Source organism: Lagopus muta, chromosome 1 (genome assembly GCF_023343835.1).
Source record: "Lagopus muta isolate bLagMut1 chromosome 1, bLagMut1 primary, whole genome shotgun sequence".
Lineage (NCBI taxonomy): Eukaryota > Metazoa > Chordata > Aves > Galliformes > Phasianidae > Lagopus > Lagopus muta.
The window spans coordinates 178,671,514-178,695,677 of record NC_064433.1 but is presented as its reverse complement, the minus strand read 5'-3'; the positions used below and the strand labels follow the sequence as shown (position 1 = coordinate 178,695,677).

The window sequence follows — 24,164 nt, the reverse complement described above, 5'->3', positions numbered from 1 at the left end:
CCGTTTGTTTTATAACTGCACATAGTTAACTTATGACACAGGTAGCAGTGGGTGGCATTTAGCTCCAGAATGCAGGCATCAAAAGTTAGATACAGAGAACTCCTTCACCCAGACGGCCTCTCCCAGGTATCCACTGCCACCAGACTTTTCCTCACCTGATCTTTAGTTTTCTGTCCACTTTCTGATGTACAGATATCTACAGATGCACCAGCTGAGATGCCTTCATCTATCACCAGAATCTAACCCAAACTGTAAAGCAAGAGATAACTAAGCCTAAATGCTTTTCACAAAAACATCAGTATCTCTTTACCCTCCCATGCACCAAACACTCAGTAAAAAGGTGATGTCTGTTGCTTTAGTATGAGCTGAATGTTTTGCTGTTGCTGAATAAAATGGAGTGAGATTTTTTATTAAACATTTCACTCAAATAAACTACATCAAAAGCACACGGTCTGTGTCATTTGATTATCAGTATCTTCAGGAATTGACATGTTTACTCATTATCATAAAATTTTGTCATTAAAGAAATCATTGGGTAAAGAAAATGAAATAAGTTTAAGCACTAGAAGAAATTTGAGCTTAAAAAATAAATAAATTGAGAGCCAACTCTTCAGCTGCTGAAAACTTTATTCACTGTTACTTTGCACACCTGAACTGTGAAGATTTATACAAAAAAAGATCCTTACATTATTTTACTGATGTTAAAATTGCAGCTTCAAGTATTTTAATCATTTTACTGAAAATATAAAGACAGGGAAGAAAATTACCAATGAATCTCCTGAAAGCATCTAACCTTATGAAGACTATATCATTACTGTTGCAATGAGGATTGGCTAAAGCCTTAAACTGTTTTATGAAATGCCACTTGTATTCAAATCTTTCTGCATAAATGTGTCCCATCTCAGAGAGAACTTCGCCAAGAAGTGAACTTCAATTCAAACTTCTTTTTGCTGTCTCATCCAGAAGAAATAAAATCAGTTCTTATGGAACAGAGTACTGATTTGGTCTCCACCTAGTAGGAGCGCACCAAACAGCAAGCTACTGAGAGAAAAAATTAGAAACACACATATACAAGCCGCCCTTACAAATAAAATAGAAAATAAAATACTTGTTCTCTGCTGCAGCCCCAGCTGCAACAAAGAATGCAGCAATATGAAGAGACAAACATTAGCTGGAATGTAAGACGCAAATGCCTCCAGTGAACAAATAAGGTCCATCAGCACGTGGAAGGTGTGTGCACATAACACGTCTTACAGCACCAGATCCCATGAGATCCCATGCTCCTGCAAGACACTGAGGGTTCCTGGCACTGAGATGTGGGAACCAGCAGCCCTCAGACGGCACCTTGCAGATTTAGGTCCCTAATGAAATATAAAGCACATCTACTCCATTTAGTGACCTGAGTACTTTCTTTGGCTTAGTTTTTCTCCCCCAAGCATTTGCTGCTAAGCTAATTAAGCATTTAAAAATAACAGTCTCTCACCTTGTAGAGACTCCACATAAATATTACTCTGTCTTCTTCAAGGGCCAGATTCTCTGCAGGAGAAAATCGATATAGTTTCACTGACTGAGGATCTGGCCTTAAAAAGTTTATTCAGTGCATTAAAAACAGCCCAGTACAACATACGCTCTGGCAGTAGAACAGTTCTCCAGATTAATATTTGAAGGAAATTTTGGCAATCAAATAAAAGCTCTGTTTTGAAATGCTGCCATTTTTCAATCAGTGCTGACCACCACGGATTCTCCTCTTGTAAACTGTACAGTTAGAGTTGGCGTTTCGCTGTCATTTTCATCAAGCTTCAGAGCAGCATTGTCCAAGCCAGCGCTGCGCGGCTGTGGCACGGTGGTGGGCTCTGCAGTCTGAGTTGGAGTTGAGCAATACAGGATGAAGCCCACCATGATGATGACAAAGGACAGGATATAAAGACCTGAAAACTGGCAGAGGAAAAAGATGTGTTAAGTCTTTTGTCATGCAAAAAGATGCAAACACTACCTTCTTTTAAGAAGGCAAAAGCCACCCTTTCTCTTAGACATATATTAATAAACTTGATCATCACGCTCTATACTCAAGTCTGGAAATCAAAATTCACCAACTCTATTTACCAATAAGCTGCTGTTTTCCTCTGCACCTCCTCCTCATTACTGTTGGGCAGGGAATATCTATGATTTTCAACAGAAAGAACAAATGGCCCTAACTGTGGTGATACCTAAGGGAAGCTTTTATACATGTGAAGGCTAGAACACTGCTCTCCAGAGAATTTCAGTTATCACAAGTATTTTACCTCCTGGCAAGAAATGAACCTCTCCCTCCTGCAATTCACCAAAGCATCTGGCTCTCTGCACAGCTCAACCATCTGCAGAGCCAAGTAAGTGGAACCAAAACTGGTTTCCTCCCTACATTCAGCAAGTCCTTGAAGAGAGGATGACCATGGCACCTTCTACAAGGTGGGTGTCTGGGTGCCTTACTGCAAGTGAGGAGTTAGTGTGTGAGGTAAGGTCACAAACTGCTGAGGGACGTCACACATTTGATTCACTATCACTCACTTGCCTGTTCAAAGTCTAACAACTGCCAAGATTCATCTATCTTGAAAGAAAAATAAATGCTTTCTTCATATATCAGATTCAATAATACAAAGTGCTGAAGTTATACGCAGCCAAGAATACTTTTTCATCAAGTTTGTTAAGATCTTCTGCATTGCCATTGCCAAACCACAGATTAAGAAGTGGGACGATGGACATAGCGCATCTTCAGAGAACTACAGAATTGTAGCAGTTGGAAGGGACCTCTGGAGATCATCTAGTCCAACTCCCTGCTAAAGCAGGTTCCCTACGGTAGGTTGCAATACTTTCTACTTTCAACACAGCCTGCCAAACTCCAAAACGTACCCAAATCATAGAATCATAGAATCACAAGGTTGGAAACAACCTACAAGATCATCTAGTCCAACCATCTCCTCATCACCATTGCCACCACAAGCACTAAACCACATCACACAGCATGTCATCCAGATGCCTCTTGAACACTGCCAGGGATGGTGACTCTACCACCTCTCTGGGCAGCCATTCCAGTGCCTGACCACTCTCTGAGAGAAAAGATCCTTCCTTATGTCCAACCTAAACCTCCTCTGGTACAACTTGTGGCCACTTCCCCATGTCCTGCTCGTTGCCTGGGAGAAGAGGCCAAATCCCTCTTCACCACAACCTCCCTTCAGGAAGTTGTGAAGTGCAATGAGGTCTCCCCTGAGCCTCCTCTTCTCCACACGGAACAATCCCAGTTCCCTCAGCTGCTCCTCATAAGACTTGTGCTCCAGACCCCTCACCAGTTTTGTTGCCCTTCTCTGGACACATTCCAGAGCCTCAATGTCTTTCCTGTAGTGAGGAACCCAAGACTGAACACATATACTGGAGGTGCGGCCTCACCAGTGCTGAATAAAGGGCGATGATTACCTTACTGCTCCTGCTGGCCACACTATTTCTAATGCAGGCCAGGAATCTCACCAGCTTCCTAAGATTTCCTTGAAAAATATGTTATATTAGTCAAGCAGCAAAGCTGGATGAAGTGAATGGAGCTGAAATAGCAGAAGATTGATCCAAAAGAGACAGAGGGAACCAAAATTAAGTCACTCCAAATCCTAGCTGGTAATCACTTGGCTAGAGACCCTGGAAATCACCACACAAACGGAAAAGCAAGCTAAAGCACCCCAACCTTGTGATATCTGCTCTTCTCCTTCAGTCTGTGTCACAGCACCTGCAGAGCTTTTCCAGGGTAGAATCTAAGGATGTGACTGAATGTCACCATACGCTTGTGCTGGGAAATTCACCGTCACTGCCAGACCCCTCTCACAGTGTGCACAAAGAAGTGGCTGCACTTGATGCTGATGATTCCAGAGACTGTTGAGAATTAACCCATCCTTGAGCAGATTCTGATTTTAGTCCATACAGGTCATATCTCCTTATTCAATACCAAGCTGAAAGAATACTTGAGGTATTACCGGAGGACTGTAACTCCATCTAGCGTCTGCATTTTCAGTATACTCTTTGTAAAGGAGTTTATTCAACATAAATGTTTGAAGACCACAGGTAACATATCTTGAGGGCTGTGGCATTATTATCGCTCCCTTTTTTGGCTGCTTCATTGCTTCTAAACACAGGTACAAATTTGTACTTTGCAAAATATATTTTTGGAAGTGACTTTGAAAGGATATTTTTAAATCTTAAAATGTAAGTACAGTTCATTTTCTATACTCATTTACGATGGATGCTCTGTAGTTTTGAGCAGTTTGGAGCAAATTTTGGAACTCAAAACATAGAGGAAAACTGAGGTAAGAGTCTCCTGAAAATTAACATCTAGCTGTCACTGAGTCCTACCATTCCAAAACTGGTTCTCCATAATGCTGAAGAGAAAGTAACCACATACAAATTAAGTAATTTAAGCAAAGTTCACAAGTTTCTCATTGAGCCCCTCTAGTCACTGAGCAACTGATTTAATTACTCCAGTTGCTGTAATTTGCTATGTTCCCAGAATGACTCTGGATGGAAAGTGTTGGGTGGGATGAAACGTTTTCAGCACTGTCATTAAGCTTGGACAAGCACTACAAAAAGTATTTCAGAGAGCAGAAAATGTAATTGCCTTTTGGACAGCAATCAGAATAATACATTTATCTGCTTTTTTTGCTTTTTTTCAATTCCTTTAGTTACTCCTCAGCAGTACTAAGAATTCAAGTCCTCTCTTTGTTATGTTTGTAATGAACACATTACATTTTTAAAAGAAAATGTTGATTTATGGAGATCAAGCCAAACTGCTACTCTTTCAGAACAGTCAGATGCAAACCCTTTCTTTGGATGCTTGCAGAGATGAACCAAATCAACCACAGAGCTTCGCACAGGGAGTACGGCAAAAACTCTACCATTTACCTTGGGAAATTATTATTATCTCTCAATGAATACACAGCCCATGAAGCATGAAATTGTTTCTAAAAAATCACTTAACTGCCTAATGGTGCAATGCTAGGTAATTAACTGTGAGTCCTAACTGACATCTGTCAGTGATGACTGATACAGAAATTTACAACTGCAAACAATCGTTCAAGGGCTCATAAAATGTTTTATCTATATTTTTGGAATAAAAACATTAACTATAGTGAGAGAAATTACTTACTTTATAGTAAAACAAGAAGAGTCCAAAGAAAAGACTGTAGAGGTCTGCAGTAAGAATGCCCAAGTTGACCGAGGTTGCACTCGTAACTTTAATCACCACTGGCATGAAGCTGTACAGCCCAAACATACACAGGGCAAATACTATGAACAGTAATGCTGAAAAACAAAATGGCAATTTACTTCTAAGGCAGAGAATAATAATCTTACAGATCACTGACATTCTTCAGATGTTTCAAAACTCTACACGTTTATCTTTCAGAATAAGGACTGCTAAAATATAAGGAAATGCAAATTTAAGAAAAAAGCAACAAAATACTTATTTTCCAAGACCACCCACTATTGCAAAGATGATTGTATCTATACAAGATTGTGCTTGTTCTTCCCTACTTAACACAGCAGCTGTCTGAAGACATTTAGAATCACATTTCCTAATAACGTGCAGTTCTGTTGAGATCGAAATGAGTCACAAAACCAGTTCTCCCAGTATTTCACGTAGGAAGGACAACAGAAAAATGTTCTTGCAAATTTCCAAGGCCAAACATGTTTGTAATTAAGTGAGTTGGACTTTTATAAGGAAAACGCAAATTCTGAACTCAAATTTCCACGTTCAACGCTGCACACCTTGTGTCTTTGCTGAGTGCTTCAAAGTTTACAGACAATAAATTTGTGACAATATAATAAGAATGTTGCTTAAAATTCAGAGAAAGCAAATGAAAACATCAGCGTGTCAAATCTAAATGATTATCATTTTTTCAGTGTTCTGAAACATCCTTTTGCTACACACATACCTATTTTCCAGTTCCACTGAATTTTCATTATATCCTTTTGCTCCAGAATGGCTCTAAAATTAGAGAAAAGATATAACAAGTAAAAAAGAAATAAACAAACACACCTACTTGTGTTCAAGTAGAGAAGTTAATGAGCAGAATATATAAGAAACATTTTGATTTGCAATCCTTTAATTTATGTTTAAAATGTTTTTGAATGGCACTAACTCCAACATCTAAAAAGCCTGAAAAAAGACTTGAAAACTAAAGTGCCTGAAAGTGAAGAGCACTTTTATTTAATTCTTATGCCTTCTTCTCAGACTTTTTCATCCTTCAGAGATTTACTTTTATTTCATACACCACTTGAGGAAATCATTAACTATAATGATGAGAAATTAAGAACATAAAATTAATTAGTTAGACTTAAGTGCATGTGGTCTGTTAGGGTTATTTGTAAGAGTATCCATGGCTTTATTTTAAACCAAAGTTTAATACAGAAGACCTCTAACGATTACCTCCTAAACCTTTCCACAGGGAAAAGCCATTAAGAAATACGTTCCTGCAAGCAGTCCTCAGTGTACTGCATGTCCTCATGAAGGTCAACCAAATTCAAAATAAAGCCAAGTATCATACCTATTCAGTTGCAGGAGTTGAGCTTTAGAATTGCTGTAGTAACAGCAGAACAAACAAAAAGGATGTAAAGTGAATGCTGACCAGCCACAAAAATAAAATTCAAATAGGAGTCCCATGTAGGCCAAATGGACAGGCAACAAAGAATTAATTTAACAACGTAATTTCATTGAAGACAAGCAATCATCTGTAGAATAGTCTTAATTAGTTTTAAAATAAATATTAGATCCTTACAGCTGCAGACCGCTGATAATAGTCCCAAACAAGCCCACCATTCCTAGAAACTCGACTCTGCTCAGATTTTTCACAATGTATTCCTCACTCACATTAGATATGGCATACAAAGAAGCACCCAGAAGAACTAAGACATCTCCAATCACCACGTCACTTCCTGTACAGAAATATTAATCCACAATAAGGGCAATGCTGCAAACACTTTTTTAAAAACAACTTTCCTTAAATAGACAAGCAAATGTATCTCTAGTATCTGTTTTCTTAGCAAGCAGGGGGTAAGGAAATGTCTGTGTGCAAGCAGGTTGCTGGCTGACCCTGCTAACTGCTCATACCTCTGGCATAATCTGGAAGGAGCTGAGCACGACACTTACCAAGCCACTGCTGTACAGTGTGGTCCAGTCCTGCTTCTGCCAACATTAGGCAGAAAAACTGGAGAAAAGTACAGATTAGAGATGCTCTACACTTTTCTGAGTATCACCCCTGATTTTGCTGTAAGGCAAAAATGCATCTGTTCATTTGAGTGGCACCTGGACTGAGTTTCAGGTTTATGGCAGATCTAAAGTAGGTACTGTAGATGGGTGGCACACGTGTCATGCTGTGATGTGTGTGTACCATCCGAGTGGGACTCCCTGTAATACAACCGTTATCAGTAAATGCCATCACGGATCAGCCATTCTGCAAGGCAATTGCTGTTGTTTAAAACCTTGAATTGATTTCAAACTTCCTTCCCTAAGCCAGTTGGCGATCACTGCAAAGATAGATCTGCAATATGAAGGCAACCAACAGTAACAACAAGCAAGTCACTGAGTAATGCTCAGGTGCCCTGCAGGGAAAGAGCATTTGTCTCCCTTAGGGCCAAGATATTTGTGTAACACAGAATTAAAGCTTAACCTGAATTTATCTTTCTACCTTACCTAAAGCAGAGGTCCCAAAATAATGCCAACAAGGCTTAGCTGTACACTGCCTGATCACGGTAACGACAGTTTCCTATCCTGCTTTTTACACACATAGAAAACTGCACACTAGAAAAGTCTGCTCATAGGCTGACAGAGTGCAAATAAGATGAAGTCTGTAGGGAGAGGAGGCATCTTTTCTCAGACCATCTCACATATGAAATGAACAAGCCTTCAGGAATAAGTCTTTTCATCAGGTCTGATAAACAGCAATGAATGAAATGTAGCACCAGTGTTTCCCTTTTAACCCCAGTTAAAAGGGCCTTCCTGGAGAAGAAATTCAAATAGCAATGTGTTTTCTTCATTTTTAAAAGAAAGCTACACCCTTCCCCCTGCATTTGCTTCTCTTCCTCCTTTGCAAGTTAGCCCACTGTGGAAGCCACGACCCCATTTTTCCCTGCACAATACAGAATTCCTTACCTTCACTGTCCTGCCTCCCTGCCAAAATGTCAGCACCCACCATCGTTCCGACACCCAGCAAGCAGACAGCAACCGCAATGAAATGGATCAGCCGGTACCTTGCACGGAGAATGAACCAGGACAGAGCCATCAGCACAGGAATCCCAAAACAATCCAGTAGCTGTGTGCGCAGAAATGATTTTGATTAGAAGGCCACTCCAAATCTGGATTTCTCTATCCTGAAAACAAATGCTGAGGATTTTATTTTCCATCACAACCAGATGTTACTGAAAGACACAAAACAACCCTTGTGGATTCATTTCAGTGCAGGAGGGATCACACCCACATCTTATCATAAAATGCATTTCAAAAGTGAGGAGGGGCTGGTGGGCATTGCCTCTAGGAAAAAACTCACTAATCTGGAAACACCTGCAGTGACGGATCTAATCAATTCCTGCAGCTTCACAAATTAGTGCTAGGACATTGCACTGAAGCCACGCCGCTTCCTGTGACACCAGTACAAGGAGGTTGTTCACTCACTCCCTTTTTTCCCCTCCACGTTTTGTCTAGCTCATCTTTCACTCCTCAAATCTGTGATTGAAGTTTGGGATGCATTTACACAGTGCTAAAGTCCAAAAGTGCTGAAGGATACAGATGATCCAATGTTACACCAAGGCAAAAATAAGGCAAGGCAAATAAGGCAAAAATCTGCAGGTTTTTTCTTTCCTTTCCTTTTCTTTTTTCTTTCTTTTTCTTCTCTTCTCTTTTCCTTTCCTTTTTGTCTTCAAGTGGATCTTACCAAAAAGCATTGTAAGGTGCTGAAAAGCATGTGCAAAATCAGTGAAAGGAGAACAAGATGAGAAAAGCAGCTTCCTTAAGTCAGCTTCTCAACCTCCCAGCTTCCTAAAATTATGTACAATTCAATGCTTTTTCAGTTCATTACTCTGCTAAAGCTGACTCTCAGTCAGAAACAGGTAATTCTGTGATTTGTCCTTGCCACAACAGCAAACACGCACAAAAGCAGGAGCACAGAAGCATTTCGGATGTGTTTGCAGACACTGCCCTGAGCAGATTTTAAGTTCAAGGATGTCTGCACTCCATGGCAAGCAGTGACACTGGCTTCTGTTTTCTTTCTTCATTACTACCTCCCTGTGTGTTCCTAAAATCTTACACACCTTTGCCTCACTTGTGCTATACTCATTTCTCCCTTGTCGCAGTGGAAAAAAATAAGCAAGAGTTAGCTGTATATTTAATGCAGAAAAATGGGTAGCAGCATTAAATGGACATAATGTTCCAGAATAACCAACTAATATCAAGAACAGTCAGCTAATCATAATTGGTTCAATATTTAATTAACAAAATAGACATTGTTTCCTAATTTGACTACAGAAAAATGAAGTGGATTTTCTGACCTGCCTCAGTTGAGTGCCGTACTTTAGAGACCAGTTTACAGCAGAACATGTAGTGAGCCTTCCAAAGCCTGCTCACAAATTAGTCTTAAACCCTTAAAACCTGGCTTCCTAAAATCAATGCAAAGGATGGGGTCCACGTCACTGGGGCCATGGCTGAGGCATTACAAATAAAGGCAAGAGCCAGCAGTCCTTCCATGGTCAGCTTTTGCCAGCTTCTACCTACCACCATACTCTTGTGCTCATTAGTTCAGCCACTGCCCACAAGGATTTTAACAAAACAGACTCAATAAAGCCTTGCAAGCTTGAACTTTCATAGCTACAAATATTAAAGCCTTACCAATACAGCATGAAAGAGGTTGTTACAGATTAAACCCTAATGGTGCTCTCTAATCCTTCCACCTATTTGTCTCTGTTCTTTGGACTGTTTCCAGCTTGTCCAGCATGAGAGGTCTGCATAAAGGAACAGGCGCTTGCCCAGGCTGTATCATCAGACCTCAGAACCACACAGGTTGTAATACATCCTATCACGTATTTCAGGGCAACTTCGCTGTTGAATAAGTAATATTCTATGAGTTTCTGCACTTTATCTCACCTTTTGTCTGGGCTCGAAAACACAAAACAAAGAAACAAACAAACTCAACAACAACAAAAAGCCCTGTGATTTTCTGGCACTTCCCCCTACTTTGACTTTTTTGACAAGTATCAAGAAGAGTCATTTATCTGTTTCACCAACAAGTACGGTTCAGCTCTCATGAATCAAGATTTTCCACTTCTGTTCTGAATCAATTCTGAAATGTATTTGAAAGCACAGTCTTAAACAAAGACTTCTCTGAAATAGGAATTTCTCTGTGAAGAAATACTACAAAAATACTAATTAAAAAAATGTTTTCACACACATCTCCCCAAGAGTAGACATCTCCTCTGTTAATAAGTAAGCTTTTGCTTCCCTGTTTATTGAGATGTTACCATGCAGCTTTCTAACTTCCAAGCTATTTTCCAACTCAAACAGAGAATGGAATCAAAACCTTTGGGGAAAAAAAAAAAAAAAAATTATGTAAGGAAGAAGTAAATAATCAGCCATGATCTCTTTTGGTAACATCAGATAGGAAATTGCTGCATCCAGACCAATAACACGTTGTAGAGCTGCAGCATCCCTGTTAGTGGACTTGCAGCCATCACATCCAGTCATCAAATGATGAAGAACACATACTTGCAATCTGTTTCAGGGGGCAGTTACACTCAGAAAAAATGTATCTGATTTCCATGTACTGATCTTGCCTGTTTTTCATCTACCATGTTACAAAGCTCTTTGGTAGAAAATGCTCTCACCTGCACAGGATCGAGATTACAGAGGTGCAAAGCAGAAACACCATCACAATTAATTGTGTCAGTAGAACTGTTTAAAAGAATGAAGTTTATTTATTCAGACTTTATGACATTTATGGCAGTACTGTGGTACTGACTACTACTGTCAGTAGAGCCTCAGCAAACTCACCTTACTCAATTCCAGCCTGTATTTTCACACAGGGGGGAAAAAAAACAGTAACATCTTGATCTGATTTATGAGTGTTTTGACCCAAGCCAGGTTATGGCCACACTGCTCATAGGAAGGTTTTAAGGATAGAGTGAGTAAATCATTAAAAGATGTTTTAATACATGGTTAATCAATTATCACGGACTGCAGGAGGTCACTGGTTTGTTATAACTGCTGGCTCCAGCACTAAAGCTAAGCAGCTTAGCCTGCACACTCTCCCCCATGGTTCCCAACAGGCAGGTTCCTGCTGAAAGCCAAGCTTCCAGCCTGGATTTTCTCCTGTGAAGGTTCATACTCTTCCACAAACTGATATTCTACCTATAAAATTTCTCCACCTGAATTATCAACAGAGAAAATGCTAGTTGTGCCTAATAACTTTGGCAACACAAAACCATAGCTGCACCACTTCTAGTTTTGCTATGAAATACATGGTCGGACAGCAATACAGCCACGTCCTCCCTCCAGCCTGGAGCACACCAGCACTGAGGAAGTCTCAGCCACAGCCCAGCAGGAGATCCAGCTGTGCACCAAAGTCTTTTTCTGTATTTACAGAGAAAGGGAAGTTGCCATCCTGATATTATCTCTAAAAATTTTTCCAACCCCTCCCTGCAATGCTAGCATTTCATAACTAAAGGAAAACCAAGTGGTTTGGTTTTTTTCCTGTGTTTGTGTGAAAACACATGGAAGTCCCTTGCTGAGCGGAAACCTACATTTAAACAAAAAGATAAAGCTAAGGGAAAGCTCCAGCCAGCCACCATTTTTATAGTAATTAAACTGTATTCAGGAAAGTCTTGAATACTCCTGCTTTGCTCTTACACACGCTGAGCTTCCACTTACAGCCACTACTGAAGCCAGAGGCTCGGAACCACAGATTCTAATGTAACTGCAGAAGATGCTGGCTGCTGACAGCAAATGCTTTGCATGGGAGTAAACTGCAGGCTTTTTTGTCTTGAATCCCATTTCAACCCCGTGACTTCAGAAAATGTGCAAGAAACCTGACTGCAGCTGGTAGTTAACAGTAAATTCACAGTTACTGAACTGGCACTTGAAGCAGCAGTCTGGAGGTTCTCACATGCACATCTAGTAAATGTTTGAATCTGGCAATTGGACTCCATGACCCACTGTATCTACTCTTTCTTCTGACTATGAAAGATATCGTGGGAACACTTCACCACTTCTGAGAAGGATCAAAGTCCCGGCTTTTTCAGCTGTAAAGCGTATGATCAAACAGCATCTCAATGATCAGCTTAGCTTGATCTTGAGCCTGAAACATACCATTCTTAAGTCTGTAATTTCTGAGGCATTATTTGTAAGTAAATTAAAGACTTAATGAGCCATTATACATAATTATGAAGTGGCAATGCGACAAGAATAACCCCTAAGGCACATTACTGTTCCTTCAACAGTACAAGAAAACACTACCACAGCTCTCTAAAGGAAGCCTACACCACAGGTGTTCATTGCTTTATAGATATTTCTTTTAAATATTAACTTTTGTTACTTTGACTCAAGAACAGTGATATCTACACATTCCTTTTCAACTAACAGCTGATTTTGTATCATACATTATGCCTTTATTTAGGTAATAAAAATTTTTATTAGGTAATATCAGGCCAGGACCTGATCCACAGGTTCACCATTGTTAAAAGCAGGCATAGGCTGCCACCCTCCATTCTTGCTTCTGCACTGTCCCCTCCCTTGTCCTGGCAGACATAGTTCATGTCTGTGGAGCGTGGCAAAAACTGCCACCACAGTCTTGCTGTTATTTTAGAACAAACGTGTCCCAGTGCAGCAATGAAGTATCAAGCACTGGCACTCCTGAGGACATGACTGTTGACTGATATTTTGGTATACTGACCTCCCTCCCATCTCATAGAGAGAGTTCTGAATTGCCACAGCCAAAAGCCATAGCACTGGCTCTTCACTGCATGCTCAGAAACACCAGCTGACTTCCAATATGTCCTCACACGTGGGGTTACATCTTGCAAAGCTTCCCACTGCTTCCAGGCTGATCTACCTCACTCCCATCATACTCAGAGCTCAAGCTGAGCCAGTGTTATCTGGTCCAAAATCTTTACACTGTGTCATGAAAAAAAAACCCTGAGTGGCTGTCAGCAAACTCTTAGAAGTGCTTTCTATCAAAATAATTAGAGTTCAACTCAAGAGTTGGCAATGGATAATATCAGCCAATTTTCTCTGCTTCCTGGAAATGTTGCAGAATGCTCTTCTCTGTACTGCAGAGAAAATAGATCCTGAAAGGCTTTTTCAGGTTTAAATAGCTTCCATGTCTGTCCTATGAATCTCATTTCAGAAATGAGTCCAAAACCGCAATCAAAGCAGCAGTTCAAAATAGAGATAGTCCTTACCTGAACGCTCGTGAGAGTCGTGTACTGGTAGGCTTTTACAATCATGTAATTGGCCTCAACATCAGCCAGTCCCAAAAAAATATACTTCCACCACCTCTGCTTCAGAATTTGAAGAAGACTGTCACCGCCTGTTTAGAAAAGAGCAGCAGTCAGTGTGTTTCTTTCCAATCAAATATTGCACAGGAATCTTTCTTTTAAGAAGTATAAGTAATACTGTGATGCTGAATTTGGGTTGCCTCTGCTTAAGGAAAGTATAACAAAAGTAAAATATAGCCAGAGAGAAGACCATAGAAATGGTGAAAAGCAGAGACACTGTTTCAAAGATATATATACATATATAAACTAGAATGTTTAAAGAGTAAATTAATACAGTATAGCAACCATATTAAGCAGACTCTTGCTAAGAATTTTTTTTACAATGCCGATTTTCCCCTAATATGACACAGGACTTGAAATAAAAAAGAACAATATAAAACAAATATGAAGTGAAAGCAAGTTACATGCACATTTAACAATGCAATTCACTCCCATGTGTTATTGCAAGGCGGTAATTTCAGCAGGATCTTTACAAAAGCTAGGCCAACTGTTGAGTAAGTTCTGTAATTTCAAACTGTGGGGAAAAAAAAAAAAAGGAAGCAGATTCTTTCATCCCACATTTTACATACCAGTCCTAAATGCCAGCATTGTTGTATAAACTAGAAGAAGTAAAGAATAGTTGATAAAACTTTGAAACATTGGAGTATTCACTTGGTAATGTTCTGCTAGGTACTGGCTTGTAACAGCAGTCCCACAGATAAACAAGGACAGCATCTGGCCCAGGAGGATTGTTTTCAAAATATGCCTGTAAATATGAAAGAGAACAAAGTAAGCTTAGAATTAAACATTCCAATTCATTAATTATTTTACAGGGAAAAAGCCATTTTATAGATTGATATTTCTTTTTTTTTTTTTTTTTACTGCCTATCGATGTTCTTTCACTTCACCAGCAAGCAGCATTGTGTCCATACTGAAGGTCTCGACCACACAACAGCCAGCAAAAATTGGTAAGGCTGGTCCAAATCAGCTAATAAAGACTGCAGTATGCTGCAAGCACCTCCACTCAGCTGGGCAGGCTCAGCCCAATGATCTATTCTCATCACATTTTGACACGCGCATTCTGAGTTACACCTCCTGTTCTCCACTGCCTCATCTCAACTTTGTTCATCAGGAATCTGCAGTGTGAAGAGTGGCACAACAATTATCTCAGAAGATTTGAGCCTTTGCAAGTGAGTTGAGTCCCTAAGATGAGCAGTGCTATGGAAATACAAAAACATCAATACTTATTGTGGATTTTTTCTGCTACAATTGATTACATTCTGGTGCAGCTGATGATGGAGTTAAGAGCACATTTGTGCCAACAATCACGCTATCTTCTAAAGTGCAATTCACAGCTAGGGGAAATGAAAAGCTCATGCTCTTTCAATAGCAGTTCCTCCCATGGTATGAAGTGACTAACCTAGATGTCCCTACACAGAGAGCCATGCAAAGCTTGCTGTATATCCTTTTCCTGCCACTGAAGCTATGCAGAGTCCTACCACCTTACTGCTTGCACACTCACAAGTAATGTACAGCGAGATCACCTCAGTGCTGCATTGCCTGCATGGGTCTGTCCACCTCTAAATTTGTTTACTCTGAAGACTACCAACGACAATTTATCTGGCTGCACAACGCAGCAAATTTGTTCCTATGGAGTAATTGAGAAAGGAAAGAGTATCTCATCAGGATTCTACATCTACCCTGTGCCCACAGCCCTCCACTGACAACACAGGGCAAGTCATTCCAGACACACTACCAGAAAGTAATACCACTTGTTTTTTTTCTAACGTGTCACTTGAATGTAGTAATCACCAGCTAACCCAGCTATGATGTGCAATCCAGCTACAGTGTGATCCAGCTACAACGTGCAATCCAGCTGCCAATGTCATCTACAAGAAGGGTGTGCTCTGGGGAGTCAAAGCCAACTCAAACCATGCCTCCCTTTGGATGCAACATGACTTCTTTGCGCTGAAATTTGCTGCAGTTGCTGCAGTTTGAATTGAAATTCATTTTCAGTTCAGCCTGATCTCAGAGTTCACCTGACTTTAACTGCTGCTAAACACATTTTTCTCCAAACCCTCTTAGATGAGACAGCAAATCTCTGTGAGCCCAGCGGTACTTTACTTCCAAGACAGACAAGTACTACATTCTGCTATAGCTTGCCTTGAGCACCCCAGTAATGGTGCACATCCACACTGTCAGTTGATCTTGTGACAACCTTGTAAGACTGTCAAGTGTGAATGCCTCATTCTGGTGCTTGAACAAGCAGTCTCATCTTCAGCACTTTCAATGCTGAAGTAAGGAGAGACCGTGTTTCCCATGTTTCAGCTAGAATTTTTTCATAGCTACTTTGTAGCACAGAATTAACTGTACACACTGCTGTAAAGCACACCTACATAAGGAGCGATTGCTGACAAAAAGAAATAAAAAGCAAAAAAAATCTGTTAAGCTACTCTACTTCCGTAATACTGGATTACTTTTTATTCTGGCAAAGATCCGACTGTATCACTTGGTAAACATATGAGCGAAGATCTGGCACACATCCTGGCCATTCCTTCTGACTGATGCAGAAATGTCTTTTTACGTTCACCTGAAGAACTCAGGCCACCCGGCACCATTCAGAACATAACACAGGCCAGCTAAATTTTCAAAGATGAGATTTCCCTCCTCCCTCCAGGAAGCTGAACACTGCTCCCAGCTCTCCTGTTGCCACCCCATAGGCAATGAGAGGAGAAGTCTCACTACAATATGGAGGAGGAATAACATGGTGAACAGGAGCAACGGGAAACATGGTTCCAGCAGCACAGGCAGGAGCACCCTGCAGGCCTGCACCTGTTCAACATGGGCCTCAGTTGAGTCAAGATGGTCAACACTCTCACAGGCTCTGCAAGAGGCAGCCCTCACATCTCCCAAACACCTGCACTTCTCTAGAGCAGAGGTCTCCATACGCAGCATTTTGGCACATGGAGAATAACCCGGCAAAAAGAAAATCTGCTGACACTCACATCTGCTAATGACTGATCAGCTTCAACCACCAGTTACCAAAACCAGCCTGGTTCTCAATAGGGCTGACCCTCAGCTATCCTAACAACTAAGTTTCTCCAGCTTGAAGCACTCAGGAAATTATGTTCTCCCATTGTTACAGTGGGAAGAGCAGCAGGCTCAGAACCTGCAGAGCTGCTCACTTGGTGGCTGCCACATCAGCGATTGCCATGTGGTTAATGTATGCCAAGGCACTCCTACTGCATTCCCTTCTACAGCACTGAAGGCGAATGCAAGGCTGTGTCTCTGCCTCACTCTCTTTATTTTTCTCCTACTCACAGATTTTCATGCCAAAGTGAGTTTCTTCAAACCAAGAAACCAAGAGCACATTCCCAGTGCTCAAAGCAGCAGTTCAACACGGTAAGGCTACCCACATGGAACATGTGCTCAAGTGCTTTCCTTGTGTTGTATGAGTTCAGTGCCCACCAAATTTACACAGCAAATTAACCTTACCCAAATCAACCTTACCCAAAGTGCTTTGTCCTCTGCCAAATTTCAGAGTAAAATTTAAATTCTATTGGTTACATTTTGCAAGACAACTTCTTATCAGAAAAATGCATGCAAGATGTCTGTTTCCATTCACTTCATGATATAGCTATTGATTAATGTGATTCTTAATAATTCATCATGTTGTTTGTTTTTGTTTTTTAAACATTATTAATAATTAACTCTTCCATGTTAGAAATTGGTCTTTCTTTTTTAATGCATTGGTAAGGACTAAATCATTCTGGACTCTGATGACACAAAGTGGTCTAAGACAGCCTTTTAGTTATAAGTTTGTTTTTTGTTGGTGGTGTGGGGCTTTTTTTGTTGTTGCCAGAATTATAGGTTTTTTGTTTGCTTTTTTTTTGTTTTGGCTTTTTTAAACCGCTTGGCAAGTGGCTATTGAGTTATCATTTCATCTCTCCCTTTAGAATCAAGGCTGATTTAGGCTGGAAATAACAGTGTAAGATCACCAAACCGAACTGATATACCATCAGGCCATACATCCTATCTGACTATTCCTATAAGAGCTGAGAGACATTTTTGGAACAAGTGAGAACTTGGCACAATGTGTTCCATGGCCACTGCTGGTCCAGCCACTTGGCATACAGCCTTCAGCATCTTGAGAACACCAGGCTGGTGGCTCTGTGGCTCCGGGTGAAACACAGAGGAAGAGCATATCAAAACAATAAAAACATACTTAGTTCATAGATCAGAAAGTTCAAGAACCTCTAATAGGCCCACTGCTAACGGTTTTATTGGTTATTATTTTAATAAACTCTGTAATTTTCATGTGATCTTTTTCCTCACAAAAAAAAAAAAAAAAATACCACTCTTCTAAAATTAAAAATTTTATTGATGTCACCAGTTAAACACCAACAGGTCAAGCCTGGCAACCTCAAACAGAGCATTTACTCACATTTCAGCTTCAGCTACTGAACCCTTCCCAAATGAGGGAAACAGAAAGAGGAGAGACCACTTTGTTTGAACCACCTCGCACAGTTATGTGAATCGGTACAGGAAACACAAGTGCAAGATGAAGCCTATTTCATTATTATGAGGAGAAAAAGGTTTTTCTAGGTCAACCTTTTCAGTGTTTCAGTGTTCTGCTTTGAAACGGAGGTCAATTAATTTGTAAAAGGCAACGAACTGGAGTGGAAAAACAACAAAGTCCATTTAGTCTACTGTATACATTAAACGTTTGTATAACTCGGGCCTCTAAATCTCAAGTGGCAGAGCCTCCAAACACCTGGAAAAAAAAATTAAAAATTCAGTAGCAACAGAGAAGCCTTTGGAGAAGACAGCCAGAGCTCTATTTTCTTTGAAGCAGCACCCAGACTAAACAATACAGCCCTCTGGCAACATCTGGCAACATCAGTACCTGTGAGATTACTGAGCACTTCCTGCTAGTTCCATCTTGTATTTTGGGGCACTCCTGAAATGCAGGAGGAACAGAAAACTTGTAACCAGAAAAAGAGAGGCAGGTTTCACACTTCAGAATAGGTCTGTACTTGACCAGCACAAATCCCTGCACATCCCTGCCATCACACTCTGGAGTGTAAGCACGATGCTGGCAGGAGCCAGCGCTTCCTTGTTAGCAGGGAATGCCCGGTGCAGTGCTTACCTGAAACCACGTCCGGAGCCCACAAAAAAGCTTTTTAAATTGACACTTCTTTATTTTCTCCCTCAGACGCAAACTGAATTTGTAAGTGAACGGAAACTCCCGAGGGCTGAGGACAGGAGGCCATCTGCACTCACTAAGGCAGCGCTGACTAGCGCAGGGACACGTGCCATGCCTGCACCGCTTGCTTTCCGCCAGTTTTTCCATGCTTCACCAGCGCTGCCGCGCTAAGCGATATACATCAGTGGGACTCAGCCCCGAGCTGATTCCAGAGACGAGAGGAAGGGAAGTCCTTCTAGACTCCGCACTCACGTCAGCTATTTGGTTCTGTTACCTTCTTCCCTCCTGTTTCCCTTTCCTTCTTTGCCGCGAAGTTGACAGAGACGAAAACAGAAAAAATAATACTAAGCCAGAATTGCTAAGATTAAAAATAAACAAATAAATCACGGTGCATCAGCGGACACGTGAGATGACACCCACAGCCCCGCAACCCGGCACACCTCCGGCTCCGCACACCAGATTCCCGGACCCTCGGTTCCCGTTCCCGCCCTCACCTCCCCGCCCAGAGCTCCCAGCCCATCGGCACGAGCGCAACGCAGCCCGGCCGCGCTACCGAGCCCGTTCTCCAGGACGCGAGCCCGGCTCCACGTGGAAGCAGCGGGCCGCGCGCTCACCAGGTGCACAGCTTGTCGCCCAGCAGCGCCAGCAGCCGGCGCGGAGCAGCAGCGGCGGTCTCGGGCGGCGCCGTCTCGGGCGGCGCCGCCTCGGCCCCAGCGGCGGCCCCAGCGGCGGCCCGAGCGGCATCCTCGGCCTCCATGGCGCGGCGCTGCCTCAAACCTGCGCCCGCCGCGCAGGAACGGAGCGAGCGCCGCGGTAACGCGGTCCAGCTGCGAGCGGAGGAAGGGAGGAGCCGCCGCTTCGCGCCCAGCCGAGCTTTGTGCCCGCCGAGGGGCCGCCCCCGGGAGGGGCATGGCTCGGCCGGGAGCTGCCGGTGCCTCGCTGCCGTAGCGAGCTCGGCCCCGCCGGCGCGGTGGGCCTGGCCTGACTGTCGTGGGGAGTCCCGAGCCCCATCCTTCTTCAGTCCCAGTGGTTGCCCCAGACCTTCACCCTTTGATTTTTCCCAGATTTCTATACGGCCTTGAGCTCCTCCGAGCCTTCGGTCCCCACCTTTGGCGACGAGTGCCACCCTAAGGATGTATCGAGCCCGGATGCCGCCACCCACACCCTAGCAAAAAGCACGCAGCTCACCCGGAGGAGCCGGTGGCGTTTTGCACCATGTTTTAGTGGCTGACTCCTGCCTGCATCACGGGTGATGGATTCAAACCCGAGGTTCCTAATAAAAATGAGTGAAAAAGAGGTTCTGCTATAACTCCCACAAGAAATCAGTCTGTGAAGATTAGCTTCAGTGCTGTGATAGTTATGAGTCAGGTAACGCTGGTCATGCAGAAACATAACTTAGAATACAAATAAGATTAGCGGGGCTGAAGCAGAAGTAGCAGACATTGCGTATGTTGTCACGACTGCTCTCCACAGTTGCAGTCTATTCTCTCATCTGCGATCTGCTGATTCTCCAGAGGTGGGAAATGAGTCTCTGCTGCCTTTTGCCTCCAGTCAAGCTCTTCTCTTGGAATCAGCCTAGGTGGGCTGTGTCTTACAGGTACATTTGTTAGACTTTGGGACTAAGTTCAATTCACAGTATGATAAACTTTGCTACCTGAGGAAGGTTTTATGACCTGTGGATAAGCACAGCCATGAACGCAGAAATACCTGAGATATCTAAACGTGACTTTGCGTTAAGGCAGTCCTGCTTCAGGCTCCTGCTTTTACTGCGATTCTGTGTTCGCCTCAGGTGTGACCACATCTGCACATTCTGGGATGTCAGCCGTACGGCTGCCTTGAGCCATGCTGGTGGCTCCAGGGACACCTTCCATGCAGCCCAGGAGCTGGTGGTACAGCTCCCTCCTGCTGCCTCACCGATGGAGACTGCTTTTGTTTAGAGAAGGTATAAAAGTATTAGCACAGCCATACACGAGACACAGCCCTATCTCCTATCTTCATCTGCTCAATGCCTGCAGTCGACCAACTGTCTTCCTCTATGCTATTTTTGTAATTTCTGTAATGGTAAAAAACAAATAATTTTTATGTTGACAGCATCTGCTCTAAGTAAAGTGAAATGCTATACTGCACACACAGACAACCGTATATTACTGCTTTCTGCTTTTACTTTATCTACAAAAGGAAAAACAAAATATCATGGGTGAACTTAATCTGAAACTGCTGAAATGATTCCAAATAGAATTTCAAGCAAGCAGAATTGTGAGGATTTTTTTTATTGGAAGTATTTATACCACTAGAGGTCCTTCGTGGTCAAATTATGATTTCTACATTTTTTACTACAGATCTTTAAGAGTGCTAAATACAAAGATTACTGCCTACAAAGAAATTTATTTTCTGCACTATAATATAATCTTAGAGTAGCAGTGATTTTCTGTGCTTCTTATGGTAAAAAGTTGAAGATTTTTTTCAGAATTTTTAATAGAGATTTTTGCTTTATTTTGAAATACGTCATTTTATTTTTTAGTTCAACAATTGCACATGTAACATTTCTAATTTTTCATTAATTTACACTATTTCTTCACCATAACTTATTTTCTCTTAGAAACAAATAAAGACTAACTACCCAAATCAGGATATGCATTTCAAACAATAGAACAACATAGAACGCAGATTTCATCTGCTGCTTCATGATTGTCTTCTTACTTTTCCAAGTCAAAAGCCAGTTAAAAAATGCTTGAAAGCTGTTTGGAAGAACTGTGCAACCTTGGGAGCTTGAGTAGTAGGACTGAGATTAAATTAATCTCTACAAAACATGATACCACTTATCTGGAAAACAGTAACAAATACCTGTAGCATATGCTCATTATTTGGAAACAATTAGGAACTAAGACAAAGAAGTTCTTGCTGTTCTCACAATGGCCATGAGCTAGAAACGTCTAGCAGCAGCACAAAGGGCACACAATGGCAATGGGCACAAAGTGGCACCCAGTTGTCTCTCCATGAACAGCAGGAGCACTGCTGTGCTGTACGGTTGGCAGAGCATTGGCACGGGCTGCCCGGAGGCTGTGGAGTTTCCTTGGAGATCTTCCAAAGCCGCCTGGATGTGAGCCTGGGCACCCTGCTCTGGGTGTCCCTGCTGGACTAGGGGCTGGGACAGGTACCTCCAGAGGTCCATTCCAACCTCAGCCATCCTGTGATGCTGAAACTCTGTGATAAGCTGAAATCAAGACATGTATCTGAATAGATTCTGAAACATGGCGCACATGCTAGTTAGTCATGTTCAAGACAAATGGACAAAAAATGCAAAAAGATTTGCAGGAGACCATGAGAGTATGGCTTATTTTTCTAGTAAATGATGCTGATGTGGACAAAGCTGCTGTTAAAAAATGCACTGAGAACAAACGCTGGAAAATGAAATAAACTTTTCAAAATAAATTAGATTGGTAGTAAAGAAAAAGCATGTGTATTTTAGTTTATTAATTTTAGGCTGAAAATGAGAAGACAGTCCCTCATTTATGTTTAAAACACATCTGCCTTTAGTTGGACAATCAGGCCCTGAAACAGATGTTCTGTAGGAGCAGAAGTAACAAGAAAATAACCTGGGAGCCAAGCATTCACCTCCAATGACATCAGTGTGCTGGGTCTGGCCTGTTCATCTGAGGTGTGACCCAGGAAAAAAATCAGTTTTTGTGGCAGACATAGTGCCTTAGAGGCCTGAGTAAACCAACATGAACATTAATTTCAGTCATACTCAGCAAGATCTCAAAGGTCACTTGGCATCACATTCAAACATAACTGCCTCCAGTGTTCAGTCCTCCAGCCCTGGCACTGTCATAAATGACATTAGAAGAGCCAAAGGGCAGATGAAGATTATAGCCTCACTGGAAAGGCAGACATAACAATGCCCAAGGATCATCAACATTTGCATCTTCTTAGAACATGTTGATAGCATGACTTTGTTCCAAACACTCTGTCCCAGAAATGAAGAAAACTCCTCCTCAGTCCTCTGGCAGACTTCGTTGACTTCTTACAAGTACATTTTTCTGATGTCTGCATGGAATAACATTTAACACTTCCATCTGTGCAACTGCAGCCTATAATATGACCTCTCCAATACACAGCTTCTGTTCTTTGGACTAAATAAACTAGTTTGGATTTTATTTTTTTTTTTTAAGTTGATCACTTTAATGACTATGGAAATAGTGCTTGAAAAGACACAGCCTAGAGTTTTCTGTTTGCAGACTGGGTTGCACTTTATTCAGGAATCATGGTATCATAGAATTGCTTAGGCTGGCAGGGACCCTAAAGACCAACCAGTTCCAATCCCCCTGCCATGGGCTCCAGCCTGATGAATGTGCCTTTCAAAGTATTTTTTATTAAAATATATTTATATATACAATTAGAACCACAGAATAATTTAGGTTGGAAAGAATCTTTGGAGGTTATTTGGTTCATCTCCCTGCTCAAAGCAGGGTCAGCTAGAACAGGCAGTTCAGGACAACATCCAGTTAAACTTGAATATGTCCAAGGTTGGAGATTTCACAACTCTCTGAGCTCCTGCCCCAACTTATAAGTACCCTCACAGTAACACAGATGGCAGCTCCACCACCTCGCCTTGCTAGCCTGTCTTTCCTGTTGCAGTCATATGAGCTGTACCACCATGTCGTCGTGTTTGCAATGAGATTGTGGCCTGTGATCACACACAGATCTCTGGTTCTTGTTTATTTCCCATGCTGTATGCATTAATATACAGGCACTTTAGGGAAGAAAAGGGTGTAGGTATACCTAGAGGAATACAAGAAGATTTCACATAGGCATACATACTCCTAAGGCGGCTGGCCTTCTGATTTTGTCACTGGAAGCAGCTAAAGAACATTTATTGCTCTTACAGTTGTAGCTTATTCTCCAGTCAATTGCAATGGCATGAGAATTGCCATTATGGACCCCACTCCCTGATTCTTTCAGTTTAAAGCACACCTCACTAGCTTAGCCAGCCTGTTCCCAAAAATTGGTCTGCCCCTTCTAGACAGGTGGATTCCATCCTTCCCTAACTGATTATAATCTTCACAGAAGGTCTCATCATTATAAAACCCCTAACCCTCACAACAGCACCAGCCTCATAGCCAGGAGCTGACATGTATTATGCATATTTTCCTGGCTTCCCTCTTTTCTCTATCTGGTAAAATGAAAGAGAAGATAACCTGGGCTCTAGTGTTTTTCACTTGTGCTCCCAGAGCTTTGTAGCTTTCTTTGATTCTTCTCACATTCCACCTTCCAGCATCATTTGTACCCACATGGAAGAGCTACAGGCAATAGTAGTCTGTGCTCTTGATACAGTGGAGCACCCTTCCAGTAACGTCCCGGATCCTGGCTCCCAGGAAGCAGCAGAACTCTTAAGACTCCCTGTCAGTCCAGCAGAGGGAAGTGTCAGTGC

The 24,164-nt window shown here is 41.9% G+C and overlaps 1 protein-coding gene across 2 annotated transcripts; it reads right to left on the bottom strand.

Annotated features, from left to right (window-relative positions):
- Positions 1-503: 503 nt before the first annotated feature.
- SLC35F2 (solute carrier family 35 member F2) lies at positions 504-19,537 on the bottom strand. Of its 2 annotated transcripts, none has more exons than XM_048935399.1 (8): positions 19,348-19,537; positions 14,118-14,293; positions 13,453-13,580; positions 8,162-8,321; positions 6,789-6,945; positions 5,946-5,998; positions 5,159-5,313; positions 504-1,935 (listed from the first exon to the last, which is right to left on the bottom strand). In XM_048935399.1, exons 1-8 carry the CDS (start codon positions 19,488-19,490, stop codon positions 1,717-1,719), a joined length of 1,191 nt encoding a protein of 396 aa, XP_048791356.1. In that variant the 5' UTR covers positions 19,491-19,537; the 3' UTR covers positions 504-1,716. The 2 variants fall into 2 exon arrangements, with proteins under 2 accessions (XP_048791356.1, XP_048791362.1); XM_048935405.1 differs by lacking the exon at positions 19,348-19,537 and adding an exon at positions 18,677-19,203 and having other exon boundaries at positions 506-1,935.
- Positions 19,538-24,164: the final 4,627 nt, after the last annotated feature.

Coding starts and splice junctions, on each gene's coding strand:
- SLC35F2 (XM_048935399.1), bottom strand. CDS start 19,490: ATGGAGGCCGAGGATGCCGCTCGGGCCGCCGCTGGGGCCGCCGCTGGG. Junction 14,294..19,347: donor GGCGACAAGCTGTGCACCTG/GTGAGCGCGCGG, acceptor TCATATTTACAG/GCATATTTTGAAAACAATCC. Junction 6,946..8,161: donor AGGGAGGCAGGACAGTGAAG/GTAAGGAATTCT, acceptor ATTTCTGTACAG/GAAGTGACGTGGTGATTGGA.